The 13,030-nt window shown below is 42.8% G+C and overlaps 1 protein-coding gene across 2 annotated transcripts; it reads left to right on the top strand.

The window, feature by feature from the left end:
• Nucleotides 1-2,284: 2,284 nt before the first annotated feature.
• sstr2a (somatostatin receptor 2a) lies at nucleotides 2,285-11,695 on the top strand. 2 transcript variants are annotated; one of them, XM_058621136.1, is made up of 5 exons: nucleotides 2,285-3,697; nucleotides 3,815-4,290; nucleotides 6,887-7,561; nucleotides 8,803-9,128; nucleotides 9,875-11,695. In XM_058621136.1, exons 3-5 carry the CDS (start codon nucleotides 7,174-7,176, stop codon nucleotides 10,307-10,309), a joined length of 1,149 nt encoding a protein of 382 aa, XP_058477119.1. In that variant the 5' UTR covers nucleotides 2,285-3,697; nucleotides 3,815-4,290; nucleotides 6,887-7,173; the 3' UTR covers nucleotides 10,310-11,695. The 2 variants fall into 2 exon arrangements, with proteins under 2 accessions (XP_058477119.1, XP_058477120.1); XM_058621137.1 differs by having other exon boundaries at nucleotides 2,285-3,755; nucleotides 3,967-4,290.
• The last annotated feature ends 1,335 nt before the right edge of the window (nucleotides 11,696-13,030 follow it).

Here is a 13,030-nt window from a genome sequence, read left to right as displayed (position 1 = left end):
CAGGCTGAGAGTTGTTGTTGAGCAATGACTTTAAAGGCTTCATGTGACTGTTTGTGTTGACAGGAAAGCAGAGAGAGAGTCTGAGATTTATGAATAAGTCATGTAAAGGTACGATTTACTGCGATTTACCAAACAAACCAAAATGATTCATCAAAAAGAACTATATTCATTAAAGTCCATGCATTGTTTCCATTTACTCTGATAATGTGTCCTTCAGTGGGGAACTCTGTGGGCGGCGGCAGTATAGATGAGTGGAATCAATTCTAAAAAGTGACAGTTTATTGAAGAGCGTTGCTTGGCAGATCACTCTGAGCAAACTGACTCATTAACTGTGGAGCTCATGTTCCTCAAAGAGTGAGATCGATAGATATAAACAACCAAAAGTAGCTTCCTCCACAGGATGTTCAGCCTCTAGAGAATGGGTGAGGAATTTCGGACATCCAGAGGGAAGGAGCCAGTTGTGGTGGTTCAGGCTTGTAATCTGGAGGCCTCGTGCTCCCAAGTGGGAAGAGTCCTCCAGGCAGAACCTGAACTCGCTGGAGGGGTTACACATCCCAACTCAGGTGGATAGAGAGATGTTTCTCCAAATTCTTCCTCTTCTTCATCGTCTTCTTCTAATCATTTCTAGCAGGTCTTAATCTCAGTTCAAAGTGTATCTTCTTCTACTTTAAGTAAATAAGCTTAATTGCTCAAAGAGTAGGATGAACCATGGTCAGGGTTTCCACACCTCGGAGGACAACCAAATTCAAGTACTTTTCAAGAACTTTCCAGGACCAATTCCCGTGAATTGTGGGGACACCCTAAGATGGTGTTATGGAAAGTAACATTTTTCATCTCTTTACATCTTTGATCACATACACATTCCTGCAGCTTCATACTAGGCCATTCACCTTTGACCTACACACTTGTAGCTCTTCCAAGATATCACTCTCCCTAGCATATTTAAACCATTAGTCTAAACACCTAGCAAGCTTAGTTATTCCCACACAAAGCTGATTCTTAAACCTGTCGGACCGTGAGACCCAAGGTCGTTCTCACCAGCTACACAGACAACTCTTAGGGCGCAAACACCTACTATACACTACACGGATTTCCTCTTGTTCCTCAGAGCCATCTTAGACTTAGCCTCAGAGCAGTTGACTCTCTCTTTGCAAAGATTAAACCGTGCTTCAACAATCAACTTTGATCCAACTTTATTTCTTCATCAGACACCTCACGACAATTTTGCCACAACAGATGGGGAGAGCTGCTTCGCCCATGGCGTCCTCTTTTATTGATTTGCAGCATTCTCTGCATCTGGACAAGTGATTGTCCTTTGGGGTCTTGGTCAAGCTAGTCTTTTTCAAATTCACAAACTTTCAAGGATTTGAAGGACTTGTAGATGACGTAGAAGATGGTTATTGGCTTGAATTCCTTTGTGTGTGGGGTTTGCACAGTTGACACATATTTCACATGCTATTCTTTATCTTCTTCTTAAAGTTGGGGTTGGATTAGATTGAGATTAGTTTAACTGGAGACACTAAACCACTGGAGGGTTAAGTCGAGGATGGATTGATGGATGTTTATCAAAATCAAGACCACGTTTGGTGTGGTGTTTGCATGTTCTCTCCCTGTTTGCCTGGGTTGTTACCCAAAATTCAGGGTTGGATTAAAGTGCAATTAGGGTAACTGGAGGCTAAATTGACCATGGGTGTGAACGTGAGTAAGACTGGTTGTTTATCTCTGGATTGGCTCCAGCTACTTCGATGAAAATAAATTTTGGTATAAATAACATTGACATTGATATAGAAGTCGTCTTTAATGACATTGCACAGTGTCTCTGTAGTATCAAAGCAACTGGAGAGGATGAGGATTTCCCTGAGGGTGTTGCAAGATTGATGAAACCATGGATCCGTGTGATGTTGTTAATGCGAGTAAAAAAAGGATTTGAAATAAACGTACACAGACGAGAGTAAACACACGCCAGACTCCAAGAACTCAAAGAGCACGAGGTTCCTGGTGAAGTCAGATTTTAAGTCAGAAACCTGCCTGTCTTTTCTTGACGATCATTCACGCGCAAACTGTCGGATGTCAGTGTCACTCAATCAGTGGTGAACTCATCCAGAACTCACTGACCTCAGAGCAGCAAACAGAACACTGGTTTACACAGAGAGAGGGGGGATTCCAGCTCATTGACATGAACTCTTCATAAACTTCCTTTATAAAGTTTCCTCCTCCTCCTCCTCCGTCATTATGTGCATAAATAGGCTCCATATATTCATCTTTGATGGGACAACAGCTGGTATTAATAATAGCAGCACTTTTGAGTTGCTTTAAGTGGCAGGACATTTTCTCATGGAGCTCTTGTGCTGAGATCGGGAGGAAGATACCCGCCATCTGCTGCACTTGCTCGCAGACCCCCCTCCCGTACCAAGACGTGGAGTGAGAGAGGGGAGCTCATCCATCAGATCCGACTTTGATGGGGATGTGCGTGGTGTGGACACTTGGGGGATAATTGCGGTGGAAGCTGATGGATTTTGGCAACAGAGCGTCTAACTGCAGCATCATTCTAGCTGACAACTTGAGGATGATTATTTTTGTGTGCAAAAAAAAAATAGTTTTCTTTTTCCCATGCAATTGCAGGAGCAGGGAGGTGAATTCACATTCGACCAAAGTAAAAGTATGTGCTTCAGGGGGAAACTCTACACTGAATGTGCTTCATCTTGATTTGTTGAAAGAGCCAGTGTGAGAGAATCACCGTCATTCAGTCCTCAGATTTGTCAATATCAACGCTCTATGTGGTATTTGTACACACAAACAATGTCCACAGATAAATATTGAACGGCACTATGTGTACGACTGGACAGAAGTGCAGTTTACAGTGAAAGCAGCAGTGTTTCAACCATCTTGGAATCCTATGTCAGAAACCCCTTTCGAAGTTTGACCTGAGGGGGTGTTCCAGTTGAAAACTCCGACCAGGAACTCGGCAATTCCAACTTCCAACAACAACTCAGTACAAACACTGTTTGTACACGAAGGAAGGTTTATTGGCAGGAAGTGAACAAACTACCCTAGAACAAAGCCCTTTTAGTACTTTTGGCAAGGGCCTTGCAGATAAAACAGTCTAAAGTGTGTATTTTGCATGTTGCGCAAATGAAGAAGAAGAATAACATCTTCTTTTCTGGTACCGTCGTTCCCTAGTATGAGAATAGACTGCGGGCGTTGAAGAAACATTGGGAGTAACACTTTTCTGTCGGCCATCAGCTGACTATATTGGGTCTATCTCCACCTGTGCCGTACCATTACTCTGGTACTCCAAGGGTAGGGTACCGTCAAATGGGACAGTTGGTGCTGGTTTGTTCCACTCGGTGGAAACACGGCTCATGTTTAGTTATATGCACTGACTTCTTGCCATATTTGTGTCCTGGTGGACAGAATAACAACAGGACCGCACATAAAATGGACTGTGTGCTTTAAGTTCAAAGATAATCTGGTCCAAATTGGAGTTGTTTCCATGTGGACGCTCAATATTTGAATAAACGGATGTTTGTGAACATCACAAACATCTTCTGCTATCTTTTATTTACTTTATTCTTTTCATAATTTAGTGTTGATGATGATTTAGTTTTACCCACATAGATACTGTACACGTTTTTTCTCTCCCCCACTCCCCCACGCACTGGAAGCAAGTGAATGTCGCAGTCACAGATGATGGAAGGTGATAACTCACAGGCTTGAGTCAGAATCAGCAAACTGTGGAACACGACGCACACACGGTGACGCTCTCTCTCTCTCTCTCTCTCTCTCTCTGTGCTCCCTCTCTCTCGTCGCGCAGGACTCGGTGCCAAGACGCCGTGACTGTTGGACGCACGCAGGCAGCGCGCACTCCAGGCGCACACCGGCTCTCTTTTCTTCCCTTAGATTTTCTTTTTCTTAGTTTTTTAATCTTTTTTCCCTTTTTGCTATTTTTTTTCCATCTCTAAACAGCCAGGAGTCGAAATATCGCTTGGAGGTAAAATGACCCGAGAGATGCATTAGTGGCGTTAATCACCAGCTCCAGTGAAGGCGGCAGTGTGGGCGGCTGATCGTCAGCGCCGTGCGCAACGGAGAGAGAGAGAGAAAGAAAGAGAGAGAGAGAGAGAGAGAGAGAGCAGGTGGATGGAGAGGAGAGGAGAAGCTGGCGGGATGAAGCTTTCCAGCAGCAGCAGCAGCGCAGCGCAGCCGCGCCGGAGCGGCCGGACTCCCTGTTCTCTGGTGACGAACATGTCGCCACTATGGACTTGAGACGAGGACGACGGTCGTTCGTGAAAAGTAAGTGAAGAAAAATCTGTTGAAAAAGTGACTTTTGTCTGCGGTGTGTTGGTATTTCTGTGGGGAGCCTGGTTTTACTTGTGCGCAACGCAGCGCAATCCTGACAGATTGTTACATTTTGGCTGATAAAAGTTGCGTTTTTTTTATAAAAATCTTTACCGAAAATGCACTCTATGATGTGATTAGTCACTGTGCGTGAGGGATTCGACGTGTCTCCCCCAGCCACAGTCTGATTCTTGTTAGAAAAGACCAAATGATATTGTTTTTGTGCGTATCGTATGTACTTAAAGTTTTCATGGCATTAGACCCATTTATTTTATTGTTTATTATTTATTTGAGTTATGTCAAATAACTGTTCCTGCAATATCCACATGCAACTGCAACATTAATGTTAATCACTTTAAAAGCTGACATAAATATGTTGTAATAATGATCGTACTACACGGTGGTATATGTGTAATATCAGATATTCTAAAGACTGATAATTTTTAGCTTGAGCAATCAGGTCAGGACATGTTACATTGCAGATAACAGTCAAATCCACCAATGGAAAAGCTCCACTGTGTGTGTCTGTGTGTGTGTGTGTGTGTGCATGCACACTATAGTCATCAGGTCACATTAGCAGTGTTTGTCTTGAAGTCAAATGAAATTGGCTTAATTAATGACAATTCCATTATAAGACCGATGATTGTTTTCTTACGTTTAAGTCGTGATTCAACACAAGAAAAAGAATATGACTTTTCCTCAGAGGGTTCTGGTCTGACAAAGAGAGGCAGCAGCAGCACGTTTGGCAAGGGAACGTGCCCCTCAGATGTGTCAAATGTTTGTGATTTTCTGTTTAAAACCAAAATGAACTTTTAATTCAACTTTCACTCAGGTAGAGAGATCAATCTTTAGTAATTGTCTAGTGTAACTAGATTAATCCATTCATTTATTATTCATTGATGAGTAAATTAATCATTAAACTATTTTTCCGCTTATTAAGGGGGAACATTTTCTGTTTTCTTTGCTCCATATTACAACAAAAAAATCATTAAAACAAAAATAATTTCTGTTTGAGGACAAAACAAGACATGTGAGAACATCTTCATTTCAAGGTTCGAGAAACACCGATCAATATTTTGAAACAACAAATTGATTAGATTCACTGATTAGGAAAATTAGTCACAGCCCTAAACAGAATGTTGGAAGACATGACCTTTAGGCTCTGGTGACCACTGATGAACATCTGTGGTACATTTTATCACCAAAAAAACTGTCCAAAGTGGGCCCACATGTGCCAGTCACCATTCTGGCAAACTGTGACAGTGAGAACTGGACTGTTGCCCCTGTTTGGTCCAGCTGCTCAAAGCAGGGAGAGAGTGAGTGATCCTGCCACAGTGTCAGAGCTGTTTGTCCCCAGATCAATTAAATAAACATTTGTCTTTGGCAGCGAGGTGCCCTTGTCGCTCATTTGCTCAGGCGTACTTTTTTCCATGTATGCATGCATATACATGTATGCCTGACCCAGACCACATGGGGTCATTGGTTGGGGGAGGGGGATTTTATGGCCTGGACAGAGATTAGGTGAAACGAGGGGTGCAAGAGATTTTGGCCCAACGAGTTTTGTACCCATAGCTGCATGCCTTCTTCCAATTTTAAACCAGATATCATTCAGTGGTTCAAAATCAATGCACACCAGTGTCATGAAATCAAAGTTGTGTGTTTGAGGGTATGTTGGGTAGTGGAAGGCGTACCAACCTTTTTGGTACTAATGGTGTTTTTCCATGAGACAATTCTAGCATTACTTGGCTACTCTACTTGACTCAGTTTGGGTATCAGGTGTGCCATTTTCCATTACTTCATAAAACCTCCTCAAACAAGGGAGGACATCGATGCGATGGTGTACTTACTGCTTGGTCTGTGGACGTACCGCGGTGTATTTATGCGGACAGCAGCCATGTATGCTTGCTGTTACACTCTAGCCAGTTTTTAAAAATGGCAGGTTTGATTCTTGTGTCGACACTCTCTGACCAATCAGTGGACGGCACATTTTAGTATCGGCTCGGCTCGCTTGGAACCTCGCCAGAGCAGGTATCAAAAAAAGCACACCAGGTACCAGGTACTATCACTAATGGAAAAGCAAAAAAACCGAGTAGAGTCAAGCCGAGTAGTGCTAGAACTGTACAATGGAGAAGGACATACAGTGTTTACAGAAGGACAGATAGTTGGCAGGTGGTAGGACACGCTCATAAACAATCCGTCTATCTTTGTCGACGCGAGAGTGTCATGTTTTCATAGCTTTCAAGTGTTGTCTTATCTATTCGTGGAAAGCATTTGCTAACATCTTTAGGGGCAGACATGGTCGGCAAACAACAATGGCACGACCATAGCTGCACAAAATTCCTTGCTCATCTGATAAGAGCAACTTGACTTGATTCTTGCAGAGTATTGAGAGAAAGTATTGTGTCTAAAGGTCTGTGAATAAAGGTGTGAAAGCAGTTGTGTAAAGTAACCTTGAAACTGTTGCCATGGATGCTCAAGTACTGGTATTGCTCATGAAAGTTCTATATTTATAGATCCAACTTACGGTTCTATCTCTTGTCTGTCTCCATAGATGTATCTTGCTCTTTTACCATCTCCCTGCAGCTGGGATGTGATACTTGTGGTTTCTTGTGCTTGAAAATCCTCAAACCCAAAACCCTGAGCCCCCCAGACCCCCCAAGTCCTAAATCCCCTGTTCCCCCTTATCTACGAATTGTCCCTCAATCCTTATTTCCACTAGCTTTTGCATTAAAATCAGTGTTTTTAAGCAGCTAAATCCAAAGCCACACCACCTTTACCTCTTACTCCCCATTATTTTAGATTACAGCCATTTAAGTCCCACAAACCCTTTCAGCCACCATGGCATTGGATCCGTGGCCCTTTCTCTCAACTCCCCCAAACACCTCCATCCCCGAGCCCCTCCTATACGACAGCTTCTTCCAAGGGAACGAGACCGACCTGGACTCGAACATCTCCGAGACCAGAGTGCACCACCAGGACAAGACCAGCTCTGTGGTCATCACCTTCATCTACTTCATGGTGTGCGCCATGGGACTGTGCGGCAACACCCTGGTCATCTATGTCATCCTGCGGTACGCCAAGATGAAGACGGTGACCAACATCTACATTCTGAACCTGGCGGTGGCAGACGTCCTGTGCATGATGAGCCTTCCCTTCATTGCCCTGCAGCTGGCGCTGGTGCACTGGCCGTTTGGAGAGGCTCTGTGCAGACTGATCATGAGTGTAGGTGGGTGTAGATGGTGCACGTAAAAAAAAATCACACTTTCAAGCTTCTCCATGGGGACGTTACCCTCAGATCTTTGCCCACTATGTTTGCAATTTAGGGGAAAAACATCTTTGCTCTTGAAATTTAAATGTAAATGAGAGGTAGAGCGCAATCTTCATTCGTTTTACAGTTTGAGAGTACTTTTGGCTGAAAACTAGACATCACTCCCCTATAGGGTACTACAGAACAAATCTGAATACAGACACTTTTAAACATCACTCATGTAGCATAGTTTCCAAAGGCTGTTTTTTTTTTTTACTCCACTGAGCAACAGAAACTAAGTTTTTAGAGCAAGAAAACAGATTAATTGGTGGGCCATATTCAATAACACTGGCCAAAATAATTGTATTATTTGTTATCATGTTTTCATATATTGGGCTAAATAGATGGGCATCAAGTATTGGCCCTGATTTCTGCACTGGAAAATCAGTCGATCTCGAGCCTCGACACTTTCTTTAATATTGTACGCCTGTAAAAATCTGCCATATTTTGGTCTCCAGTTTTATCTTCCTGTCGCTCTCTTGGTTGTTTCAACTGCTGCACTGATCAACCCCGTTTCCTGCGCTCCCATTGGCCTTCCAGTGAACATAAACCCAAAATCTCTCCCTCCTTGACTATACCAACAAAATCATCAAACCCATGCAATTATCAAAACAAGAGAAAAAGTTATACGTATACGAACGTGTTGAGGCTTAATTGACTCTAATTGAGTAACATTAGTGACATCTAATGGTGAGACGGCAGATTGCGTCAGGGAACTACGGTTGTGTACATATGCCTGTAAAACACTCTTTGACAAGTCTCCACTTTTCCACTCTTTCACTGTTTGTAATTAGCTTTAGCTTCAAAATGAGAAGCTTGTGTTCATTCAGACTGCTGTAGAAACAAGACAATGGCCTCTGTAAACCAAGGCTGTTGCCAGAAAGGCTTATTCTACAGAATGATTTTCTAATTTAAAAGCATTTATATTGTAATTTATATTGCAAACTTACTAGTCTATTCAGTTTCTGCCAATAACCCTTCCTGGATGTAGCAGCAACCGTTTGCCTCACCTGACACCAAGCTGTTGAACATAATGTTCCCTAGTTGTTGTCTCCATTTCCTTGTAATCACCTCCTGCTTCTTTTTTTAACCTCAGAGATACATAACCTTAACTCCTCTCATCCCTCCTCTGCTTCCTGTCCTCCCTTACCCTCCACCAGACTCCCTCAATCAGTTCACCAGTATCTTCTGTCTGATGTTGATGAGCATCGATCGGTACCTGGCCGTGGTCCACCCTATTAGGTCGACAAAGTGGCGGAAGCCCCGCGTTGCCAAGTTAATTAACCTGATGGTCTGGGGGGTGTCGATGTTAGTCATCCTCCCAACTATGATCTTCAGCGGCCTGAACAAGCTGCCGGTGTGTGGCATCGTGTGGCCGGAGCCCCAGAACGTCTACAACACCGCGTTCATCTTCTACACCTTTTTCATTGGATTCTTCCTGCCCCTGTTCGTCATATGTATGTGCTACCTGCTCATTATAGTGAAGGTGAGAGAACTCCACCGCACATATGCCGTATAAAGTACAATCATTTTGTGGTTATAGCTTTCCAGCAGTCGTCCAAATTCACTAACAGTTTCCAGTACTAGAATATTGTAAGCAACAAGTATTTTGACAGTTAACTCCACGTTTATTTGTGACTTAAAAAAAATTATTACGTTCAAGTATTGTGTGGTTTAGTCTCCACTCAAGTACTCAATGTGAACCAGATTGGTGCACAGATTTTGTTAACCTGGTCTTAGCACACAACTGTAGACATGCACATTGTAAATAACCATATATATATATATATATATATATATATATATATATATATATGGCACCACCAATGTACTTAGATTGACTCAACCAACATAAACTCAAAATACAATTTTTATCCAAACAGAGCCCAATCTGTTGGAGCTCTAGTTGCCAAAGAGCAGGATCTTCAGGAAGGTACTGCTATGAGTAAGACAAATGATTTAATCTGTAATAAAACAGCTCCAACTGGTTACAGTTCTCACCAGTGGTTGTATATAAAGATGGACAATTCTCCATCTAGCTATTAAGTTCTTCTAGACATAATTTGCAGCAAAAGAGGACAATCTAACACTATTCAAGGTATATGTTGACTAGTTTCTGCGTGCCACAAACTAAAATAAGGACTTCTGGAATAGCTGTTCGACTTTGGGGTCATGTTTTACTCTTGAATGCTTCACATTTAAAGCCACTGACACAGTTCCTCCTCTTGACAGGTGAAGTCATCCGGCATGAGAGTGGGCTCCACCAAACGCAAGCGGTCAGAGCGCAAGGTGACGCGCATGGTGTCCATCGTGGTGGCCGTGTTCGTGCTCTGCTGGCTGCCTTTCTACATATTCAACCTCACCTCCGTCACCAGCTCAATCAGCCCCACCTCCGCCGTGAAGAGCGCCTTTGACTTCGTGGTGGTCCTCGGCTACGCCAACAGCTGCGCCAACCCCATCCTCTACGCCTTCCTGTCGGACAACTTCAAGAAGAGCTTTCAGAACGTCCTGTGCCTGAAGAAGGTGGCGGGCCTGGACGAGGTAGAGCGCAGTGACAGCAGAGCGGACAGGAGCAGGATGATGGTCAACGACTCCGTCATCATCAACGCCAACCTGGAGACTCACAACGCCGCTCTGCTCAATTGCGAGCTGCAGACGAGCATCTGAGGGAAAGCCAGTTCAGACGTGTTTGGAGCTGCCAAGTGACCTCTGCTCAACGTTAGCGGGGGCGGGAGGATGATGTAACACGGACACATGAACAAAGTCTAAGTGAAGGGTTTTCAAAGATTGATATTTGAGTGAATGAGTTAAATTGCGGTGGTTGACCCTGAGCTAACGCAAGAGTGTTGCAGCAGTTGTTTTTGTTTGGACTGAAATGATTTCCCACACAACTAAAAATCAAACGCTAATAGAATTGACTTCTGGTGTCAGAAGAATTCAAAACGAGACGGATTGGAGAGCAGACTGCTGTGGACTCACTGGAGAAAATCTGTTTCAAGTTTAGAGACAGAGGACTGAGGTAGTTCAAGCTTTATCTGTGACTTTCTTTGAAGGAGTTCTCCAGAGCTAAGGCCTTGATTGAATGTGGAAATACAGTCGGAGAAGTCAGGCGCCGTACTTCTCTCTCGAGACCTTTGAGCGATAAAAATCGACAAACGAAGCGAAAAGATGAATAGTTTCCTGGTCACGTTTTATTCGTGCCAGCTGATAAGTCTGGTCTTAAATGAGGAACGGGGCAACAGAATGGCAATCTCACAAACGGAGGATGCTCGGATTCTCTTCTAGGAGGCATTTTTTGCATTGATTTGGAAACGCTCGAGTCAAACATCTTGGATTATTGATCCTGGGCAAGTATGGTGGAAGCATCTCTGGAGCCGCCCTGACCTTGCTAAGATCAAAACAGCATGGCCTTGTAAATAGGAAATGTTTTCTCCATCAAATTTCCGAGGGAAACTTATTAGCATAGATGATTTTTTTTTGTTGGAACCAAAAAAAAAATGCTGTAAAATTCTGCATCAAGGGTTTATTTGTACTTTATATGTCACTGCATCCTGCTGTGTGTTGCAGCTAAAAAAAAAAAAAAATAGAAAAAAGAGCCCATTTGTCAAGCACTGTGTTTCAAAAATGTAATGTTTCGTTCTGATTTCACGCCGACACGTTGCTGCCCTTCGGCTTCACGTCGGCTCTGCTCGCATGTGCTTGCGAAAAAAAACAACCCAAAAAAACAAACCTCAATCTCAGAAGAAGACTTGGGAAAGAGAGGGAGGAGAAGACGGTGATAACAGGACACGAAGGGTCAAAGCTTGAGAAACGAAGAGAGGAAGACGTGCGGAACATCCTGTGTGTATATATATGCATAAATGTTCTTTTTTGGAATATTGTACTCTTAATATGTAACTTCACTCTCAAAACAGAAATCACAGGATGCCTGTTTTGGCTCAAGCGCTGTACTGAAGTCGGTGGTTTGTCACAGAACTGATTTACTATAAGTACATTTGTGAGTTTGTTAGATTTCAGCCAATACATCCTGTTAATTAAATAGATCTAAATATTTTTCTTGAAACCCTCCATTTTAAAATAAAAAAACATTGCTTTACACTACATCAGTGGTCAGAAATTGGTGGCGCGTGGTCCAAAACTGGCCGGCCAGCATCAGTATTCTGGCCCCGGGAGATGATTTAACAAATCTGATCATAAATTATTTGCTTATCGTCACAATTTTTTTTCCGAGTTCAGAGCTTTTATTCTGAAAAAATATGAACTTATTCAAATAGATTCTGTTGCGTCCGCATCATTGTTAGTTTAAGGTAGCAAACGTGGGGTTTTTGTTTCCGACTGAAGACGTTTTAAGACACTTTTGCCTGATAAAGATACAATGTTTTGGCCCCAATACATTGCTTACAAAAAAATTGGCCCTCGACCATATTTAATTGCGATCCCTGCACTACATAGTGACAAGATTAGGCTTGAAAAGGTTTGTACATTCATTCATCTTCTACCGCTTTATCCTCCACATGAGGGTCGTGGTTGGCGCTGGTGCCAATCCCGGATGACATAGGGCAAAAGGTTGTAGGTAGGAAGGTCACCAGTCCATCACAGGGCCACATATAGAGACAAACAACCATCCACTCTCACATGTAATTTCCAAATGTATGGAATACTTTGTCTATTCTCACACAGTCATTTCCAGGGGAAAATATGAATACTCTTTTGTTTAAATGAGGTCACTGCGATGTCACAGGGTTGGTGCACGAAAGGTTCTCATTAAAATTATTTTGATAGATTCTGATTTCCTTTCTTAATATGAAAGAGTTCACATAATACGTAAAATCTAACAATTTACAGTCAAATAATTCCCTAATGTAAATACACGAGAGTTGCGGGGACCCAGCGATGCTGGTTTCCATGGATACTATTCAACTCGATAACAAATTCTATACATTTCACTGTCAGTGTCACAAATCGAATATCCCACAAAAACCATTGTATTCACTTGACTTTGATGACAGTGTGAGCTTCTCAGCGCTCACTTGTATTCAGCAGAGTGGATGAACAGTGACAGCGGGAGGCAGAGTTCTGCTGCAGGAGCACCGGGAAGCCACGCTGATTACAGAGGAACCCGATGGAGCTTCTTTTTTATATACGTATATATACTTGTAGAAATGCTAGCGGGGGAGCTTAAGGAAGGAGCTGATTTGATCAATAATTCAGGCGGATATTTGACTCCATCCCCGGGGTTACTCTCACACAAACTGTCAGACTGTTGAATAAATGAACCAGCCGCTGATGTCAAAGGTACCAGAGGCGGCTAGTTATACATGTGGTCACTAACGGGGAAAATGTATTCAAATCACATACAATGAATAAACATGTTCAGTTACAATTACA

The sequence above is a fragment of the Solea solea genome, chromosome 21 (assembly GCF_958295425.1).
Source record: "Solea solea chromosome 21, fSolSol10.1, whole genome shotgun sequence".
Classification (NCBI taxonomy): domain Eukaryota; kingdom Metazoa; phylum Chordata; class Actinopteri; order Pleuronectiformes; family Soleidae; genus Solea; species Solea solea.
The sequence above is the reverse complement of the archived record's forward strand: the minus strand, read 5'-3'. Positions and strand labels throughout refer to the sequence as shown.